The following is a 20,652-nucleotide window of genomic DNA, read 5'->3' as shown; positions in this document are numbered from 1 at the left end:
TTTCCCCCACACTCCGCCAATTCCGTTCTTCTTCTCCCTTGGCTCTTTCCCTCTTTTCTCTTTTCCTTTCACTTTAGGGATATCTAGTAAGTTTCCAAGCTACCTAGGTAGTCCCCGGTATATACAAAGCTGACTATTATAGAAACCAAACGCGCCTTCGCTTAATTCCCCCGAGATTCTTCCCCCGCAAAAAGAAATAGCGTGTGACCCGATACCGACGGTAAATGGGAGAATTGCGATTGCCAAAAATCGACTCGTCGCATATCTGCAGACCTCGGATCTATCCAATACACCATGCGGTCCAGCATCGCTTGCGCTCGATGCCGACGCAGTAAAATCAAGTGCGTCAATGCCGGCATCGATACAACCTGCCGCGCGTGCGAATCATCCGGGCGCGAATGTGTCTACCCAACCCCAGCAATCGGAGTGAGCAGCGCCAAACGAGACCTGGCTGCCCTAGCAGAAGGCGAGGATCGGAATGGAGACTGGGATGGCCCGAAACGACATCGTTCGCGCAAGGTGGTAGGCATCTCCGGCTCATCGGCTGGTTCCAAGCTCGGAGTGGATGCGCTTGATTCCTCGATACTTACAACAAAAGTTTGGGAGGCCGTCTTCGACCTCTTTCAATCGCATTTTGCGACTCTTCTACCCTTCCTACATCCCGCGACATTTCTCGGCCAGATTCGGCAACTTTCGTCTCCCGCTCCTCCTCCCGCGACTTTCGATGGACAAGATCCCCGGAATCCCATGTATAAGGTGGACCCGTCTTCGTCACTGATTCCACTGGGTGTACTAGCCTTGACTGCTCGGTTCCACCCTCCGTTGGCTGCAGCTCACTCACCAGCATCGCCTAGCCATTCTTCGAATCCGCTTGCCGCATCGGAATACTATGCCGCAGCCCTCCGCAGCCGGCTGGCCGGTCTGGATGGAGCTTGCCTCGCTCAGCCTGACCTTCCGCGCGTGCAGGCGCTATTGATGTTAGCCTTGCACGAGTGGGGGATGTGCCGAGGTAAGAGTGCATGGGTCTACGTGGGCATGGCCATCCGGCTTGCACAGGCCATGGGTCTGCCCTTTGAACTTGAAAATGAATTCCCAGCGCGAGATCCTTCGAGCTCGTCCCCCGGCTTGAGAACCGAGACAGATCATTTCGGTCTGCCACGACGTGTGGAGTCCAGGGAGCCGACCTCTGATGATATCATTGCGCAAGAGACCAAACGCCGGACATTTTGGGCATGTTTTATCCTCGATCGATGTCTCAGCAGTGGAAAGTATCGACCTCGGATGGTCCGAGTTAAGGAACTCGGAATTCAGCTTCCGAGCGATAATGCTTTTGCCTTTGGCGAACGGGTTCGGACGGCCCGACTTAATGAACCGACCGTTCGGCGCCCGCAGAGCTTTGGTTCTCAAAGCATGCAAATCCCTAGCATCCGTCAAAGTATAGGAGGCTTTGGCGAAGAAAAGCTCCCAGGACCCAATGGGACTCCAGATAACAAGCCCTGGTCGCCTATCTCTCGCCGCAAGGATTCCAGCGAGGAGGACGTTGATCGATGGGAGGTTGGCGCAGAGGAGTCGGTGCTCAGCCGAGTTATTCGGATCATTCGTGTTTGGGGAAGCATCGCCAAATGGTCTTGCGCCGGCGGTCGACGCACGGAGCAATATCCCCCATGGCACCCTGAATCTCGCTTTGCTTCGCTCCGTCAGCAATTGAACGAGTTCCAGGATAGTCTTTCTCGCAACCTGCAATATTCCCTGCGAAATACCGACACACATCTCATGTACAAGACCACTCTGGCTTCATATACCGTGATGCATGTTGTCTACTTCCTATCGGTGATTGTCCTTCACCGTGCCTATATTCCATTCCTGCCTATCCGCTGCAATGAGCCTTCTGGCCCCTTGGATGAGCCGTTGTTCGCTGTCGACAAGGTCAATGGCCCACCCGATGGTTTCTGGCGGGATAGTGCTCGCGAGCTCTTCAAGGCAGCGCGGCAGATGATCGACCTTGTGGCCACCTGCCAAGCCCGCGGTGCTCTTGTTGAGAACCCGTTGGTCGGATTTGCTATCTACAATGCCGCTTTTGTCGGTGTCTATGGAACACATTTCCCGCACATGGACACGGATGGCTTGATGGGAACTAAGCCACCCCCTGCGAGCCATGATAGCCACCAGCTTGGTGTCGCACAAGCACGCAAGGCCTTGGATATCATCCGAGAGATGCGACCTCGTCTGAAGATGGCGATGGGCTGGTTCCGCACCCTGAACCGCCTCCACAGCTACTTCTCCAAAGTCAAGCGCGATTTCCGCCGGGTTTCACGAAATCGCCTGGATAGCATGTCGGATGCCTCTGACCATGGCCTCAATGGTATTCGCCTCCTTCGCGAAGGCGGTGCTGGTGGCGGCCTTGAGGAATTCAAGATGCTCGAAAAGCTTTTCCTTGACTTTGGAAGCATCGAGGACCAGTTGATAGAGCCTGGGATGGACGAGGACAGTATCGCAGTACCCGCAGCAAGCGAGTCCATCTACGAACGCACGAACATGAGTGACGCTGGAAGCAACGCCGTCAGGAGCGAAACCGGTGATCCCGGTGATCAGATGCTCGACGGTGCCGGTGGTCGTCGCGAGTCGTGGGTCCCGGTCAACAGCCCTGGTCTGTCACTACCTGGACACGAAGGCGATCGCCGTCCCAGCCTACCTCTTCCCAACAGCCGCCAAATGCCATCTGGATCCCCCTACTCCCTCCCATCCCTTCAGCAACATCACCCAGACGGCCCCATCTACACCACCTCATCCCCCAGTTTCCCCTCTCTATCCGCAACTACGCAGTCCCCATCCCAGTACTTGACGACAACAAACAACCGCCTGAATCCCATCAACTCCTGGCTCCCAACCCGCCCGCAGGCTCCTCCCCCGCCGTACTCCCAATCCCTCCCTCCTATCAACGCAGCGGCCTCACACACTATCCCTGTCCTCCCCCCACCGGGTTCCGTCAGTCAATTGGCCCCCTCCCCGCCTCTGACCTCAACCGAATACCCAGACTCAAGCCTGCTCTCCACGAGTCTCGGCGGAGACGACGTCCTCGCCTTCCTAGATGGGTGTGAATGGGGTCAGCTATCCATGCTCGCACCTTCTGAGATCGGTATTCCCGCCGGTTGGCTGAGCACGGTCTGGTCCCAATTCAGCCGCTAGAGCTCCCAACAGAGATAAATTATCTCTGTCCCACCTCTTTAACCGGCACCCATCGAAGCAGTGGCACCAATCGCCCCGCCTCATTGTATTATTACTCTTTACGACTTCCCTCGTCCGTTACGTCTTACGTACTGTACGATCATCTCTTTACCTCTCTCTTTTATCTATGATCGCCGGCGACTCAAAAAATGGGACATTCAATTCTGTGGAAAATCGCCCGAGTGCCGAAGGCAGGCGAAATGAACTCCAAATCCAATCATTTCCTCTCCTGGTCTGGCCACCTTATTTATCGGCCCAGACCGGGAAGTGAAAACGGGATCACGAAGATTGATTATCACCTATACCCAGTGCGCGCGACCTCGTCTTTTTTTTTTTTTTTTTTTTTTTTGTCATGCTATTGTTTACTTGCTACATGATTTCTTTTTTTTGGTTTGGGTTATGCTGCTCAACCTGCGCGGAAGGCGTTCCTCGTGGTTTCCCAGCCAAGGTGGCCGTGAAACCCGAGTTGATTATCCATTTACCGTCAAATGGTTTATTTTTTTTCTTTATTGGTTTTTGGTCAATTTGTTTCAAGCGAAATTTGGGATGGCGCGGAAGCCTGGCAGCGTGGCCGGGTTTTCCGACTTTGATTTATCTTTCTCCGTCAGTTTTTATCTTTTGTCTATCGTCTTCCGACCTTTTAGAGGTCGAGGTATGTTCTTGGAGATGCGTTTACGATAGCCTAGGCGTTGAACTTGTCTGTCTGGCAAACTGCAATTCTTTTGGGTCAATTTATCTGCCTTTATGGCTGTTTTGTTATTCTTCATTCGGATTCTTTTCGACGTACAGATACACACTTCGTAAAGGCCACTGCTGTAGCCCTCATAGAGTAAATACCGACGGACGATAACTAGTCGCCGGTTATGCGCGGATGTTTTTGTAGGTTTTAAGCTGTTCCTCGGGTATTCCGCGGTCCGCGGCTAAATGTATTTTCGTCCCGAGAAGGGGAAAATATATTATACAGATGTCGTACTAGTATCTGGTACACGATGGCTTTGATATAGTCTCAGGCTAATTATCTTTTGGGTATGCTTGCTATAATATATAAGACCGTTCAGTGATATATTCTAATGATTGGGTTATCCTGTTTGAAAGTTTTTAACAGACAATGTTGCTACATATTAAATGCTTTGCCGCCACTGCCAGTCGTTAGTTATTTGTGAGATACAATATAGTTAGTTACTGAACTTAGGTTAGGACAAACTATCTCATTATTAAGTTTTAAGGTTAGAACGACCTCAGGAAAATGATTCCAAGACCACCATCCGATAAGATCAGTAATTGGCTGATAATATGCATAGCGATTCATGTCACATCTATTAGGATGCACATGCACATATCTTAAAAGGCTGTCTGTGCTGTGCTTTTTTTCCTTTGACATTTTTTCTTGTACTAAACTCCGCCTTTCCATACTCGCAGAATTTCGTCCGCCACGGCGACCTTTGCGACCAGGTCTTTCATTCACTCGGCTCTTCCTTTTGCAAACCCATCACCTATCTCTTGCCTTCGCCCAGATGAGCCAAATAACCTCATTTTCTAGGATACTCTCGATGGAGGTATCGAGCAGGGATGACAGCGAGTACAGAATTTTGGTTGGAAGTCGGGTCAGATATTTGATCATCAGCGTCGGCACATTCGAACGGTCAACGCTTTCCATGCCCCTCAGCTCGTTGCCCAAATTTCCTGAAGATGACACCTGGAATATGGCGTACGTTAGTCGAGACCCGTCGAGCAATGAGGTCATAATGGATCTACAGCATAGAAGCTTCACTGGCATAAAAGACCTTTGGCATCCTGTATTGGTTGACTGTCTCGAATTGAAAAGGATCAAGTACAGGGATTGATACACAAAAGAAGATTTCTATGGTATGGAGTAGATGGGAGGAAGGAAGAGAAAGGGGGACTTACTTCCGCTCAAGCGAAATTTGTGAGGCAAGTTGTTGGAGTCGCTACATATAGGATGGCTCGAAAACGGGTTGGCCATTTTATTCGTATAACGTATTCAGTAAGCGAGCCGCCTTTCCCCAGGGGCCAGGTCTCTAAAACACATAGCTATACATGCCACTCTTACATCCACAACTACATTCGTGTTCTATTGTATTGTTTGTCGGTAGCGGTAGATACCTAGGTAAGGTTGATTCACATTCTATATCAATTTCACGGAAATATGAAGTTTGACCTTATAGTCGATCCGATCGATGGTCCTTAGTGTTCTTGATGATTCTTGAGCGACAAAGTTCTCCAACACCACCTTCATGACGAAGTTCGTCAACAGATGCGATAGCAGCGGAAGAAGATGATCAGCCATAGAAACAGCCAGGGATCACTTCTAAAGTATCCTCAACTTCTCCCACTTCTCGAGCGCTTTGGTATACCGAGACTGAAGCCTCTCAAACCTGGCTCGCATTCTCGCATCGGATTGATCTTCTCCGGCTATAGCGCCGATCTCTTCATCCTCTAACCTAGCAAATTTCTCAACAGACACGGCGAGCATGGGACATCTCGGTCCTAGGATATGTCGCTCCACCACCTGCATCGCCACATTGTCAATAAAGCGATACAAAGCAATATTATAGTATGACTCCAGCCTAGCACGGACAAGTAACACCTGGCTGAGATTCGTGGAGATAAAGCGAGAATGGTCGCCATTACCCTTGCCGCTGTGCTTGACATCGCCATTCTGATCATGCTCTGTGGATGATCCTTTGGATGACATTTTCCCAAGAAGAATTTTGCCTCGATTCTGATCCGCATCGAGCGTGTCTGCCAGAAACTTCGGGTTGTGAGTTACTAGCGGTCTAGCTTGATTATCCTCCAATAGTTCGGAAAGAGCCGTGTCTGCATGTTTATGCCACTCTTCTAGTTCCTTAGCCATTATGCGACTGACCTCCAATCGCACTTTGCTGTTGGGGATGGCAATGCGGATCAGAACATCATGGCAGTTCTTAACCAGATCTTTCACATCATCGACAAACCGGCTGGCAATGCCTCCCCAATGGGCAGATTGCTTGCGGAAGATTTTCTCCTCCACGTCTGGATGCACAGTACCGGGAAGGTTGCGCCCTTCGCTGATCTTGGCTTCCTTGTATATTTCAGCGTATAGACCACCGGAAGAATTACTCATGAGTTCGTCCCACTTCTTTGGGTCTTTAGAGCTGATGGCTATCAGCTCTTGCTCATAGTCGAAGAACCGATGCTGCATGGTTGTTTTATCCGCCATCTCCTTATGGAATTGATCTAGGCGAAGTTGTATTTCGTATCGTAGCATGATCCTCGGGTCCTCGGAAGGCACAACCTGATACTGACCTTTAAGCGTTGCCTCTGCCATGTGCTGCATCTCATTGCAAAACTGGAAGGCAAAGAACCGCTGGGCTTTCGGGCTATCTCGAGCTTCACCCATGCGGCTCAGATCTGAATTGCATTCCCGAAGCTTCTGACGAATTTCCGCTATAATGTGCGGGATACTAGACTGGATCTGCGCTCGTCGTTCTTTGTCGACATATTGCATCAGCGCTTGTATTCCTGTGCGGTCTTTCGCGACTTCTTGCCAGTCTTTCTTCATGAATTCGGCACTTTCTCGTTCGTCCCGCTCTGCGTCGGTGATGTGGGCTTCGTTAGGGATTCTGCTTCGCAATCCGAACCACCCGTGATCGAGATGAGGAACAGTAGAGAGATCGTTCCGAAGGAGTTTGACCATCTGAGTTGGGACTTAGCATGATTCGTTGTTGGGTGGGTAGGGGGGTTAACTCTGGAAGATGACATACCCATTCATCCGAACCTTCTTGTTTGCGATCACACTTGTTCAGCACGCCAATACACCGCTCTTCAAGGCCTGGAATCTCCTCCATCAGTTCGAAGATCCGGAGACGCTCCACATCCACATCATCAATGACAACCCTGCTTAGCTATCAGCCTGGGCATAATGGAAGACGTTGTCAGATAGCCTACAAGACGATGTTCCGGTCGTTCGCTAGGTACCTGCGTGCCAGGTCCGATGCAACAGCTGCATTCATCCGCATTGACGTATCTTGCGGACCGTCACCATTTGCGCCTTTCAAGACATGCCCCTTCTGTTTCTTCTTGTCGCCACGTATGAGTCCCGGAAGATCGATGATGGTCCAATGCATCTCGTCTGGGCCCACCCGCTCAATGCGCAGTGTCGCGTCGCTCAGACTCACCCTCTTTACCGGCTGATCCGCGCCAAAAATACATTCGGTTGCCTGAATGGCCGAGCGATGAGATTATATTCAACCATCCACGGCAATAAACATACCTTATCGATAATCTCTTTTATGACATCGGTCGTCAGCTCCTCCTTCTCGACTGAAAAGTCCTTAATGCGAGCCAACAATGCCCCGTCATTCTCGGACTGTCCACCCGGCACGATCGTGGCCTTGATCGGGAATTTCCTCGCAGCGGAAGATTGGCGGAAAGATATCTGGATGGGGAACCGAGTGCAAGTCCCGTCTTTCACTGGAAAGGAGACCTCTGTGATAGCTTGGAGCACCGAGCTCTTGCCCGCGCTTTGGTCACCTACCACCACGAGCTTGTGCACATTAGTACTGTGTCCACTGATGCTATTGATGACAACTGATCATTTGGACTGACCTCGGGTAGGTTGATGGTACTACTTAGCCCGAGCGCCTGCAGCTCATCGATGAAGGCCAGCTGTTCCGAGCTCTCGACCCCTGCGAAGTGGCGCGGTCTACCCATTTTGATGCTGGTTTGGGGATGTCTGTATCGACGGTGTCACTACGGGACATCAGCCCTCTTATATTTTCTTCCCCTGCCCAGTACTTTTAGAATAGTGAGCTGCTAATCCCAATCCTGATTCAACCCCTGTTCTAAAAGAGGGGTAACCAGGCCGCCGCAGCCTTCCCCCTGTTGCCATGGATGGCTTTACTCGCTGTCCATGCATTAGTCGTTGTTCTAACCGCCGATGCTTTGATTTCGGTATCTTTCTGGGATGGTACTTGGTGGATTATCCCGTGGGATTGGTTCAATTGTCTTGACGGCAAACCAGCAATGGAAATGCCTTTTTACAGCTACTGAACGTGTTGTCTTCTTCTGCTTAAAGCCCCCGCCGCAAATTCCCAGATGATGACAGTCTAGTGGAACATGAAGTACGTTTTCTCGCTTGCCGTAGACGCATAAGATGTCCGCGAAAGTGAAACGCCTTCCCATGGCAATCGCGGGACCCATTCCCTTCTCTACCCTCAAAATGATCCATACTGTGATATTTAGCAAACTAATGACTTCCTTATATAGAGAAGCCGAATGTATAAATAATCTAGGGGGAAAACGAAACCTCCTAGGAAGGTTTACCGAAATGCGGCCTTGTCTTTTGATCACATTTTGATCACATCTTGATCACGAGGCTGGTATCCTTGCCCCCTGTAGCCAAGGCAGACTCCAGGGCTAACTGATTGGTTACTAATTAAAATGGGTACCCCTGGAGACTTGGTGTGAGATAGATTTTTAGGCCGGAGGGGGGTATGTTGTAACTTGTAGCTATCTAACTATCGACGGGATCTTTCCCATGTGAGGCGCAGTGCCTCAGGCAGGATTCAGGCACCCGACAAAATCTACTCAGCCTGGTTCTGAGCGCCCTCATAAAAGCGGCAGCTAAGATAGGAAAGTCCTACCCGAGAAAATCAAGTACGTATAGCTACCTAGGTATACTGTGCAGCACATCCATACACTCGGGACAGAAAAGCACCTCATAGTTCATGGATTCAGGGGTTCGTCTACGCCCCGCGCGGGCCCAGGATCTGCCTGATATTGCCAATGTCGTCGCACAGGCCATGCTGGAGGATGAACTCTTTACCTGGATGTGTCCGGGACGCCACGAGCACTATGCGGATTTCCGCTATTCGTTTCTCCGACGACTCAAGACACGCTTCGTCTCCCCGGGTTATGTAATGGTTGTGGCGGTAGAACACTCCGGAGACCGTGAGCAGATCCATGGGTACAGTGGGTGGGAGAGACTCGGGACCGGGGCAGATGCGGGACAATGGCAGCGCAGGAATAACGGCTGGTGGCATGGTGGTGATCCCCGTTTCATCTACCTTAATCTTATCTACGATCGTCGTGGGCAGGCGCCTGGCTAACACCAGCAGCATATGCAGCCCTGGAACGCACATTACTAGACTTAGAGAACCGATATCTCTCTATGGTATCCCCGGACCGCAGTGTGGATCTATATCGACAACAGCACTACAGGACGGCCGCCGCGGATGACGCCTTCCCCTTCCCCGAGTTCCCCGAGTTATGGTACCTGGGGCAGTTGGCCGTCGACCCGGCGCATCAGCGCCGCGGCATTGGCCAACAACTGGTCGAGTGGGGGCTGCAGCAGGCACGGCGGGAGCGTGTGTGTGTCGGGTTGGAGGCTGGTGTTAAGGGCGCCGGGTTGTATCAGAAGCTCGGCTTTGAGATTATCAATACGACCGAGTTGATTCCGGGCGTAACTATTCGGGCAATGCTGTACACTACATAGTGCGTATGGCTGCATGATGAGGATGAACGACCGAAGAAGGAAATTTGATCCCTTGTGGTGGTGCATGATGATCATTGTCCTGAAAATCTACTCTGGAATTCTGAGTTGTAACGAATTCTTATCATTGACTTCCATCTCTCGACGCTCAGCCGTGGTTGGAAAAAGGAACAGGATCGAACAAGAGGAAGTTATGCCAACTGCAGACCCAAGAGCCAAAACCTCTCCGGGTAGTTTGAGCGTGGGTCTTGGGCATATCGAATGGGCCGGCGCATTTAACGCGAGGTCTGGACACTCCTGTGTTAGCGAACTCTTTTTTGTCTGACTCAGAAAGGTATCATTCTTTTTTCCCGCTATGTTAAATTGATAATATTGCCTGACGCGCAAGCAGCCGTATTTCCTATTCTTGGCCTTCCCAGCTAATCAGCTGATGGTTAATAGTCTACTTGTAGGTGCGCCATATGCTTTTTGAATTGGATAAAGGTCAGAGCTGTAGGTCTGAGGCTATAGCAGCCAGCTGATAGACGAGCTGGTCAATCGCTCTTATGGTATCTATCTGCAGAATGAAAGCGTCTCTGTTCCTCATATGCCGCAGTCGGAATTTTCCGTCATGAATTTCAGCTGTATATTGAGTCTTATTCGTATGATGCTTACATCACGAAGTGGGAAGGCCAAATGCTGGGGTATTTGTTTTCCACCAGTGTGCTAATACAAGAGTCAATTTCCGTCCTATTCGATGGGACCTCGTCATCAACATAAGGATACCCCTTCCCACAACCCGTCAAAATCCGCGCACAAGATTTTCTAACCGAAAGTACCAAAATTATGATTGCCCACTTTGTCCGACTATCTACATTGCCGTGGAGCAATTCCCAATCAATACGACTTGTCATGTACTCATACATACGATCACTTGAACGGGTTATCAATACATCATCCCATTTAACAATACGCAAAAGTGCATCAAAATCACATCAATCCTCCATAGCTCTGACCCTCAGCTTACAACTCCCTGTCCTCTTTATAATACTTTTTGAGGGCTTCGTCATCCTTCTTCAGGTAGTCTTCATAGGATTTCGGTTTATCTGTGTTCTTAGACACTTCGTTCTTCTTTTCATTGTGGGAATTTTCTTCCTGTTCGTGGTTGTGATGGTGCTCGAAGATCCTCTCGACTAAGGATTCCTTGTGTTGAGTATGCTGCTGACCGTCTGCTGGATTCTTCTTAGATCCTTAACAAGTCCAAAAATGACCAGGTGGCAAACCTTCAGGCATGTTGGTGTTTGTCGGAAAGTAGATTGGTCAAGCGGGTGATAGATCTTAAGGAATGGTTATGACCGAACCGAACATCCTTCACTTAAATATCTGGGCTGGACAACCCAGCCGCGAGTAACCCGGTCCCAATCATTCCCGTTCCGTGCCGGGCTTCTCACCTGGGCACATGCTCGTATTGCCCGACCTTGGTAGAACTAACTAGCTGTTGACTTGTACCCAAACTTACCAGAGACACGATAATATCCCCAGCCAATAATACCTACTCCATCACCAACCGATGGGGCGATGCACGTTCCACTTGAATTATACAGAGTTATCGGCACTGATCCGTTCATTCCCATACTTTCACGTTATATTCACGACTTTGATGGCTACCTACTATAACCTGTTATATCCTCATGACAGGCGAGACACGGTGCACCGCACAATGGACCATCTCATCATTTTGGTTATTGGTGACTCGTGCAATTGCATTACGATAATTCACCTCAAAGCTGTTATAAATCGTACGCCTGAATCGGATGTTTACCAGACCTGCCTTTCTTGCTCCCTAGTACTGAAACTCGCCATGGTCGTCTATACTTCCAGTCCAGAGACGAGATACCGTAGAGATAGAAAATAACAGCGGTAAAACCCAAAGCCTGCCTTTCACTCTTGTGTGCTGCTTCCTCTGGCCGAACTAACTCCGACTGGAGGGCGGTTGTGAATGATAGCTTCACAAAAGATATGACGATAAAACTTAAACAGCCGCAACAAATTACTAAAGTACTGTTGCCACATTTGAGCCCCAAAGTTTGTATAATCAATTGCACAAATCTGAATGATCTATGTACAAGTCTGTTTTTTCTTACAATAATAACCTGTTATTGAGTATATTTAGAAGTACATACAAAGGCCCCGAAGGTGTTCCCCATCGACCAAGATATTGATACAACTCAAGAAAACCATTGTTTTATCTTAAAACACCTAATAGAATCCTCACATCAAACCTCCATATGTGTCTCCTTCTTCTTCCTCATTCTCTTCCTTGTGGTACCAATCCTTGTACTTCTCCTTCGCACTTTCCTTCTGCGGAGCTTTCGGTTGTGATTCGGTTTTGTTTTCCTCTCCATCATCCTTGTGGTGATGACCGTGATGTTCAAAGATTTTTTCCACAATATTTTCGTGGTGCGGGGGTGGGGGTTGGGATTCTGTATTTCATCAATTGCGGGAATTATTTATGGTAGCCTGGGGCCGAACAAACGTTGAGGTTGAGACATTGTGTTCTTTCGAGTGACTAGACTGTTGTGTGACTTGGTTTCCGTGACTGGGATGGGGATTGGGATTATGAACTGGCATTATATCTAAGGTGAGATACAAGTACGATGGACATGATGTCAACACTTTTGACGGCTGGGCCAGATATGCTGTGTGCATCAGAAGGTTACCCGATGAGGCATTCCCCACATTGAGCACATTGACTTTTAAGGTTCCACCGGTTGGAAGTTAATGGCACTCGGGGCATTCTTCTTCTCAGTTTCATTGGGTTAGAAAGTTGGATCGTTATCGATCCATTTATTAGCTACCGAGAGCTACCATAGCTATGGATTCAATTGATTTCTGAGCGGTTTTTATCAAGGCAAAGTTTCAATCAGTCCAGTAAACCCGGGCCCACCCGCCTTGCGACGAGAGAGTCCCGGGAGCCAGTATTCATCCACGAGTACATTGCATCTCACCACTTCTCTAGCAAGCGATCACTTTCAACTACCACGCTGGATGATGCACACTAGGATATTCTTTATTTCGATTTTCGAAGCCATGTATGGATAGATACAAGGTCAGGGTAAGGTGGCACACATCGGTATCTTGGTTACCCGTATTGACTGCTCGCCCATTTTGGAGACAGTAATTGCCCAATCATCTTCCATATATAACATTGTTTCGAGATACCACCATCTTGGCATTCTAATTGGCTGATCGCTGGAATTATGACGTGTAACACCGAATCGACACCGAGGAAGAACGAGCCTTGGTAGCTCCACACGGGCCCACACGGGCCCACACTTTGTGGGCGGTTGAAACTCAGCTCCTCCATTCTGTATCTGGCTCAAATCACGTTGCCGACTGGGTTTTGACCGATCATCGACCGTGGTGCCGCTGAGATGTGACTTCAGTCATGACAGCGGTGGGCCGTAACACGAATGTACGCTTGCTTTGATATATTGGCTTTAGGTCATAGACTCTGCGAGGGTCCTAAAAACTGACCAATATACGTCGATTCATTCCAGCTTATATCCTTTGGACAGGCCGCTTTAGTCGGGCCGTCAGGATGACGGAATTGACTAGCCGGAAAGAGAGCTCAAAATAGCCGCAGCTAGCTCTGCGGGTTTGGTGTATATATAAATCGAACCAAGAGCACTAAACTGCATCAAAAAGGTCCTAAAGCCATTTCCACAAGAAGGGTAGCTACAGAACTCATCATGTCCGCTGACAAATACTATACTCTTGCCGAAGGTCAGTCATTCTAAACAATGTTATGGCATTTTGACGTACTTATTGTGAAAAAAAGGTTGCCCCTTCGCAAGCAACAGCACTGCGGTGCTTATGCGCAACAGAGAAGGTGGGGGTCTTGGTCTACTGCAGGACACCCAGCTCATCGAGACCCTCGCGCATTTCTCTCGTGAGAGGATTCCAGAGCGGTAATAGTGATACATCGTGAATATATTTCTTACAGCTAACAATATAATTGTTCCAGCGTCGTTCATGCCAAAGCAGTTGGGTAAGTCCCTTAAATAAATCCATTCTGGATAAGTGAGCTAAAATGTACAATTCTCCATCCAAAGGGCGTACGGAGAGTTCGAAGCTACTGCCGACTGCTCCGACCTGACATCCGCCAGCTTTCTCAATAAGGCTGGCAAAAAGACTCCTGTTCTCCTTCGAGTTTCCACTGTTGGGCCAGAATCAGGCTCTGCTGATACTTCGCGAGATGTCCATGGCTGGGGGATGAAGCTTTATACTGATGAAGGAAACCTTGACTGGGTCTTCAACAACACCGTAAGCAAGTCATTAACACACCCCAACAAACTTCTGCTTATACAAAGCGAAGCCAGTATTCTTCATTCGGGATCCAATTAAGTTCCCCTCCATGAATCGTTCTCACAAAAGACACCCACAGACTCACCTTCCCGATGCGAACATGGTATGTGTCAATTCCTAAGCTCAATACATACAAAAGGCTAACTAAAGCATTAGTTTTGGGAGTAAGTGGAGCCATGAAACGTTTGGCGAAGTATTACTGATAAGGCCTAGCTTCCATGTGGGCAATCCGGAAGGAATCCACCAGCTCTTGGTTCTCTTTAGTGATCGTGGAACTCCTCGATCAGTCCGCTTTTTAAACTCCTACAGTGGACACACTTACAAGTTTACCAAGGAGGTAAGGAACCATACGACAATATTGCATATAATTGGCTCACGCTTATAAAATAGGACGGTTCATTCAAATATATTAAGATCCAAATGAAGACCCAACAGGGAGTCAAGAATTTCACCCCAGAAGAGGCAACTAGAATTGCCGGCGAGGATCCCGATTACATGATTCGAGATATGTTCGAGGCTATCGAAAGAAAAGACTACCCTTCGTGGGATGTTTTTGTCCAAGTCATGGATCCCTCCGAGGCCGAGAACTATCGTTGGAATATCTTTGATATGACCAAAGTCTGGCCACACAAGGACTTTCCGTTGAGGAAGATCGGCAAGATGACCCTGAATCGTAACGTTCGTTATCTGATACCCTTGGCTTGCTTCGGCAGACTGACTATTTTAGCCCGGAAATTATTTTACCGATATTGAGCAGGCGTCCTTCTCTCCATCTACTCTGGTACCTGGATTTGCCGCTTCCGCCGACCCCGGTTAGTCATACACCTAGAGCGTCATCTGCTACTTAAAAGGCTCATTCCCGTCTTATCTAGTCCTCCAAGCGCGCTTATTTGCTTATCCTGACGCAGCTCGCTACCGCCTTGGCGTCAACTACCAGCAGCTCCCAACTAACGCAGCTAAAGTCCCCGTATACTGTCCTTTTGAGAGAGATGGAAGAATGAGATTTGACGACAACTACGGCGGTGATCCAAACTACGTCAATTCCTCTCTCCAGCCGACCAAGTTCTACCCCGACGTCAAAGGAGTCAGCCCTGAGTCGTTGAGCTTGCACACCGAGCACGAGAAGTGGGTTGGTGAAGTCGCAACCTATAGCAGCCACATTAAGGACGACGATTTTATCCAGCCTGCTGCTTTGTGGGATGTCATTGGCCGTGATCCGGGGCACCAGGATAGAACCATTGACAACCTTGCTGGAAGTATCAGTGGGGTCAAGTCGCCGAGGCTTCGTAATGAAGTATATGGTTCGTCCACGCTTTCGTTCAATGTTGTGAAACGGATTTCGCTGACCCATATGCAGCACTCTTTAGCAGAGTCGATCAGGATCTTGGGAGAAAGGTCAAGCAGGCGACCGAGGCAGCTATCAAGGACCGAGGCATTTCACGAGAGCTCTCTGTATTATCAAATTGAGTATTATTATTCAACTAACTTCCTTCTATTCGATCAAATTGATAGCAATTTTACCACCTATCAACTAGCGATTGGCACTGGTAAGCTTTTGTCGCCAAAATATAGTATACGAACACGACTTTCAGATAATGCAGATAATCACCTGCGTGAGTAGATATTGATCCGCAGACACGACATTCCAAGTGTTAAAAGAAGATATCACTGGATTTGGATCACCAAAATCCCCATCAGGGCCGAAAGACTAGGTAGAGCTGCATCAACCGTTTAAATTATTGCATAACAGGCACGCGCAAAGGGGTCTACATATCACCGTAGAAGTGGTAGGTTTTAGGACATCGCTTTTAGAACATCATGTGGGTTCTTTATAGTCCTAAGTCCTATGGACTCTATACTTCGTCCATACATCGCTTGGGATACTTATTAACCCTGGAAGAACCAAAGTTCGACCGTAAATACCCCTAGTATTCTGTGATCAGTCTCGCGCCTAGAGCACAGATCATATATGGAGTACACCAGTATTAATGTTTGAAAATATCCGAGGAAGCCAATTGCTGCGAATGCAAGATCAAAAATATTCCTAGATAATATTCCCAGAAACCTGCGGTAATTTGTCAACGTTGAACCTACAGACAAGACCATCCATGAACTTTCGCTTTTTTTGTCCTTTTCTTTCTGTCTTTCTGTCTTTCTCTTTTTTTCATTCTTTTTTTTTCAAATGAAACGAAAATGAAAAAGATTGCTGAAACTCCACACTACAAGCGGATCCAAAATAGTCATGTTAACAGGAATTATTCGTCGACATCCCGTGGGTCATGCTCTTTCCAATACTGCTCATATTCCTCCGGTGTCTGACCCGAGATAATCTCATAGCGACTAAGAGGAGCCAAGGGAATCCCCTGCTGCTCATACTTATCCAAACGCTTTCTTGTAATTTCCCGACTCTTGTTGATACTATAGACCTTGATTCGATGAGCCGAGGACGTGACATGCAGACCCCAGTTCCACGCCGCGCGGACATTGAGTGGCTGCGTGTTGAGGGAGTTATCCCAGCATCGACAGACAATCTCAATCCATCCTTCGACGTCACAAGGTAAATCGAATTCCCAGGTACGCCAGGTCCATTTTCCCTTTTTGGATAGACGCTCCGGTGGCACGTCGTACCAGGTGAAACCGCCATCTGCGGACAATTCGACTCTTTCAGGCCATCGACCACCGCCGGAGTAGGCCCAGCCTTTGCATCTGATCTTTCCTGTGTGTATGACCGCTTGTTTTGTCCATGGGCTCATGATAGCTGAGCTGACTGGCATTTCCTGGATTTGGATGCCGTCTGTGGGGCGTATGTTATACTTGCCAACTTGTTGGTTGAAGTAGAGGTATTCCTTGCTCTGAACCGGGGCGAGAGATGGGTTCGCAATGGCCTTGATGCGGTAAAGCCATTTGACGCTTCGGGCTCCAATGTATCCTAGTACCACAACTCGCAACGGATACCCATGGATTTTGGGCAAAGGTTCACCGTTCATCTCCCAGGCCAGCATCACCTCATTGGCCTTCACCTTGGACCACGGGACACTAACAAGGTAATTGCCCACCTCAAGATCCTTGATGTAGGTCTCAGCACCGTAAAGTTCGAGATGTTTAGCTGGCTTGACGAGCCCCCCGCAGTCCTTAATCAGCTTCTTCAAGCTGATACCGACGTAACGAGCTGTCCCAATGGCACCCTCAGCCCACGGTGCCTGGGGAACTTCGTCTCCCTGACCACCGTACAGGGAAATTTGCTCAATCCGACGAGTTCCCGAGCACTGGATAGTGACTGTCTTCTCCATGCGTGGGAACTTGGTCTCATCCATGAGATCATGGAATTTATAAGTCGTTGGGTGATTCACCAACCCATCTAGCGACAGTTCCCACTCTTCTTTATCAATGATGGGAATGCCGCCGTGGTTTCGGACGAAGTGGAGAGGATTTGGTGTTATCGGCTTCGAGGTGACCAGCCTCTTGGGAGGTTCCCCATTGTAGGGGAACTGGAGGAGATGCAGCATATCTGCATGTTTCTCGCGAAGAACGCATCTCCAAGAGTCATCTGCAGTAGTGGCAAGTTCACCTCCGAGGGCAGTATGCCACGCCTTGAAATCATCGCCCGGAAGCACAGGATTTGTTCCTGGAATTGGACCGAAAATGAAATCAGGGCATGGGGCAAATGTCTGCAAATTGAGGATCTTGCGCGCTTTGACCTTTTTCTCAGGATAGTTTTCCCACTCGACGTATCTATATTGCAGCAATAATCATTAGCTTATTGGCCAGTAGTCATATGTCATAGGCAAGGGGCAGCAATACCCTTTCCAACCATTACGTTCGCGGGTGAAGAGCTTAGCCCGATCACCAACCGATGCGATCGCCTCTTCGTCCTTCGTCAATTTGGTCGCCGGCGGGGGGTAAATGTGGACAGTGTCACTTTCAGATTGGTCAAGGATAGGTAGCTTGTGACCCGCCAGGCCCTGTTCAATCATCCACTCATCAGGACGATTGGTAGTATCCAGTTCAGCTGTCAACTCCATTATAGATAAAGATGCAAGGTCACTATGTAATAAACCGTTACGATAGATACAGGCACCCGTATGAGGCCAGGTAGCTTCTTATATGTCAGACATGCTAGGGTTCTAGAGGAGTGGGAAATTCCGGCAGGTGGCCCTAGCGGCACCTAGGAATTGTTCCCCGATACAGAGTTCAGAACGCATCCAGGAGGAGGCATGTAGTGGCCCGGGAATGATGGCTGGGCATTGTAATGACCTCACGACTTTAAACGAACTCGTCGACAATAGATACTATGTAAAGTCAAACCAAGGATGCACTCCAAAAAAAGCACAAACTTTATCTCGGAATAATAAGCAGAAATTGGCGTTAGCATAGTAAATCTGGTGTATTTGGACAGTGGGAGGTGGGTAACGACGTCGTCCTTCTAAGCGAAACTCAATTTCGTGTCAGTCTATTTGTTATCGATATGGAAACCGTTTACTTTCTCGGAATAAAATACAGTGCCATTGGCAAAACCGTGGAGTCCCCCTATCGAATCGGATTTCACCGCAGAGATGTTCCATCAAGCTACAGCTTTTTGCTTCACGGTGGATGCCAAAGAATGGTGGTGACGTATCGCTTCTAGGTCGACCGATTTGTCAATCCCTTGGGAACGATACAGTCCTGGCTACGATTATTGGCCAATTTTGCTTGAGCTGTGAGGAGTTCCGTAAAACCATGCCCATCATTGAACATTGATCGATCTCTTTTCCCGTGTAGGAATGTAGCGGAGCGTTAGCGTCCGATTGGGGTAAGGAATGCATGATGCGTTCGTTGGTTTTGCGCTTAGATCTCGCTAGTTCGAGGCATTCGAGGGGTGAAATTATTCACGCTTCAGTCAGTAAACCATCTCATCTGCCGCGAGCAAAAGATATATTTATTTGAATCATGGCCCAGCGACGACTCGCGCGGCGAACAGCATCCCTAATTCAGCTATCTCAGAACTTTCGCACACAAGGCACTTTCACAAATTCTGGAGTAGGGAGACGGTGTCTGGGAATACCAAGTGAGGTACCTTAAATGCGTCTATACCATTCTGTGGCCCCTAGTTATCACATAATCTGACCAGATAGCCACCTCGGCATCAGCGATCCTTTGACGAACAAACCGTGAGGCCATTTTCCGACTTTCTCACCGACAAATTTCATCGTCAACATGATTATCTACGGATCAGCGTAACGGAGCGGTGTAATTTGCGGTGTCTGTACTGCATGCCCGAGGAAGGCATAGACCTATCGCCACAGCCCCAGCTGTTGACATCACCAGAAATTGTTTACTTATCATCACTCTTCGTCTCTCAGGGCGTTACAAAGATCCGTCTGACGGGCGGGGAGCCAACCGTACGGAAGGACATTGTCCCCTTGATGCAAGAAATCGGCAAGCTACGGCAGGACGGGCTACGGGAGCTTTGTCTCACCACAAACGGGATTTCTCTACACCGAAAGCTAGACCAGATGGTAGAAGCAGGCCTAACAGGCGTGAATCTGAGCCTAGACACTCTAGATCCATTCCAGTTTCAGATTATGACCCGACGGAGTGGATTTGAGGCAGTGATGAAGAGTATAGATCGTATTCTGGAGATGAATCAGGTCAGCGCTAGCATCAAGCTAAAGATCAACTGCGTTGTGATGCGCGGCTTGAACGATCGCGAGATCATCCCATTTGTCGAGCTATGTCGCGAGAAGCCTATCGAGGTACGCTTTATCGAGTATATGCCCTTCGATGGGAATAAGTGGAATAAGGGCAAGATGTTCTCATACCAGGAGATGCTGGCGGTGATCCGAGAGAAATATCCGACGTTGGTGAAGCTCGACGATCATAAAAATGATACTAGCAAGACATATCAAGTACCTGGATTTAAAGGCCATATCGGATTCATTACGAGCATGACGCACAATTTCTGCGGCACCTGCAATCGGCTCCGAATCACGAGTGACGGCAATTTGAAAGTATGTCTTTTTGGCAATTCGGAGGTTTCGCTGCGAGATATCATTCGAAAGGAGAATCATGGGCAGCCTATCGACGAGGAAGCCTTAAAAAGACCAGGTCTCCTAGATACTATACATACCGCTGCTCGTCGCGGTGACAATAGGGCCCTGCCTAGTGAACGAGAGCGTGAGATCCTGGATATCATCGGCATGGCCGTGAAGCGCAAGAAGGCGAAACATGCCGGCATGGATGAGCTGAAGAACATGAAGAACCGTCCCATGATTCTCATTGGCGGGTAAGCATGCTTTTGTTACAATTAAAATGATTTATGACCTGTATATTTTCCATGCATCTAGATGGAAAATACCAATTCACATTCAGGATATTTGGTTTTACATACTTATAAAATCTTGTTTCGGGTGTGATCTTCTAGGATTCATGCTGATAGCCGAATAGATAGTATACCGGTCCCATCACGGCCATTTACCAGCTCTCGGGCAGACCGGCGCTATACTTTCTCTCCCTAGTCAAGAATTTTGAGGGTGTGCGGCTAATAGAGAAACAAGGGGGCAAGAGCGGTCATTGGGTACGCGAGAAGGAAGACGATAGATAATAAAGCT

At 48.7% G+C, this 20,652-nt stretch overlaps 10 protein-coding genes across 10 annotated transcripts; 4 read left to right on the top strand and 6 right to left on the bottom strand.

Moving 5' to 3' along the window:
• Positions 1–294: 294 nt before the first annotated feature.
• N7471_001003 (putative C6 transcription factor) lies at positions 295–3,186 on the top strand (the record flags this gene model as incomplete). The annotated part of the gene is made up of 1 exon (XM_057273724.1): positions 295–3,186. One exon carries the CDS (start codon positions 295–297, stop codon positions 3,184–3,186), a length of 2,892 nt encoding a protein of 963 aa, XP_057141903.1.
• A 1,528-nt stretch (positions 3,187–4,714) lies between these two features.
• On the bottom strand, positions 4,715–4,969 carry N7471_001002 (uncharacterized protein; the record flags this gene model as incomplete). Its single annotated transcript, XM_057273723.1, has 1 exon — positions 4,715–4,969. One exon carries the CDS (start codon positions 4,967–4,969, stop codon positions 4,715–4,717), a length of 255 nt encoding a protein of 84 aa, XP_057141902.1.
• Positions 4,970–5,323: 354 nt separating this feature from the next.
• On the bottom strand, positions 5,324–7,956 carry N7471_001001 (putative dynamin family GTPase). The gene is made up of 5 exons (XM_057273722.1): positions 7,834–7,956; positions 7,499–7,771; positions 7,174–7,445; positions 6,990–7,122; positions 5,324–6,922 (listed from the first exon to the last, which is right to left on the bottom strand). Exons 1-5 carry the CDS (start codon positions 7,936–7,938, stop codon positions 5,555–5,557), a joined length of 2,151 nt encoding a protein of 716 aa, XP_057141901.1. The 5' UTR covers positions 7,939–7,956; the 3' UTR covers positions 5,324–5,554.
• Positions 7,957–8,972: 1,016 nt separating this feature from the next.
• N7471_001000 (uncharacterized protein) lies at positions 8,973–9,269 on the bottom strand (the record flags this gene model as incomplete). Its single annotated transcript, XM_057273721.1, has 1 exon — positions 8,973–9,269. The coding sequence occupies one exon, from the start codon at positions 9,267–9,269 to the stop codon at positions 8,973–8,975; it is 297 nt and encodes a 98-aa protein (XP_057141900.1).
• Positions 9,270–9,397: 128 nt separating this feature from the next.
• Positions 9,398–9,721, top strand: N7471_000999 (GNAT family N-acetyltransferase; the record flags this gene model as incomplete). Its single annotated transcript, XM_057273720.1, has 1 exon — positions 9,398–9,721. The coding sequence occupies one exon, from the start codon at positions 9,398–9,400 to the stop codon at positions 9,719–9,721; it is 324 nt and encodes a 107-aa protein (XP_057141899.1).
• A 999-nt stretch (positions 9,722–10,720) lies between these two features.
• Positions 10,721–10,990, bottom strand: N7471_000998 (uncharacterized protein; the record flags this gene model as incomplete). Its single annotated transcript, XM_057273719.1, has 2 exons — positions 10,721–10,929; positions 10,981–10,990. The coding sequence occupies 2 exons, from the start codon at positions 10,988–10,990 to the stop codon at positions 10,721–10,723; spliced, it is 219 nt and encodes a 72-aa protein (XP_057141898.1).
• A 978-nt stretch (positions 10,991–11,968) lies between these two features.
• On the bottom strand, positions 11,969–12,249 carry N7471_000997 (uncharacterized protein; the record flags this gene model as incomplete). The annotated part of the gene is made up of 2 exons (XM_057273718.1): positions 11,969–12,180; positions 12,234–12,249. The coding sequence occupies 2 exons, from the start codon at positions 12,247–12,249 to the stop codon at positions 11,969–11,971; spliced, it is 228 nt and encodes a 75-aa protein (XP_057141897.1).
• Positions 12,250–13,449: 1,200 nt separating this feature from the next.
• N7471_000996 (catalase) lies at positions 13,450–15,532 on the top strand (the record flags this gene model as incomplete). The annotated part of the gene is made up of 11 exons (XM_057273717.1): positions 13,450–13,483; positions 13,539–13,668; positions 13,725–13,748; positions 13,813–14,023; positions 14,076–14,168; positions 14,222–14,229; positions 14,279–14,402; positions 14,456–14,743; positions 14,793–14,877; positions 14,938–15,366; positions 15,423–15,532. 11 exons carry the CDS (start codon positions 13,450–13,452, stop codon positions 15,530–15,532), a joined length of 1,536 nt encoding a protein of 511 aa, XP_057141896.1.
• Positions 15,533–16,320: 788 nt separating this feature from the next.
• N7471_000995 (sulfite oxidase) lies at positions 16,321–18,122 on the bottom strand (the record flags this gene model as incomplete). Its single annotated transcript, XM_057273716.1, has 2 exons — positions 17,867–18,122; positions 16,321–17,797 (listed from the first exon to the last, which is right to left on the bottom strand). The coding sequence occupies exons 1-2, from the start codon at positions 18,085–18,087 to the stop codon at positions 16,321–16,323; spliced, it is 1,698 nt and encodes a 565-aa protein (XP_057141895.1). The 5' UTR covers positions 18,088–18,122.
• Positions 18,123–18,991: 869 nt separating this feature from the next.
• On the top strand, positions 18,992–20,331 carry N7471_000994 (uncharacterized protein; the record flags this gene model as incomplete). Its single annotated transcript, XM_057273715.1, has 2 exons — positions 18,992–19,114; positions 19,177–20,331. 2 exons carry the CDS (start codon positions 18,992–18,994, stop codon positions 20,329–20,331), a joined length of 1,278 nt encoding a protein of 425 aa, XP_057141894.1.
• Positions 20,332–20,652: the final 321 nt, after the last annotated feature.

The sequence above is a fragment of the Penicillium samsonianum genome (assembly GCF_028829775.1).
Source record: "Penicillium samsonianum strain IBT 33392 chromosome Unknown utg000001l_segment0_segment0, whole genome shotgun sequence".
Taxonomy (NCBI): domain Eukaryota; kingdom Fungi; phylum Ascomycota; class Eurotiomycetes; order Eurotiales; family Aspergillaceae; genus Penicillium; species Penicillium samsonianum.
The sequence above is the reverse complement of the archived record's forward strand: the minus strand, read 5'-3'. Positions and strand labels throughout refer to the sequence as shown.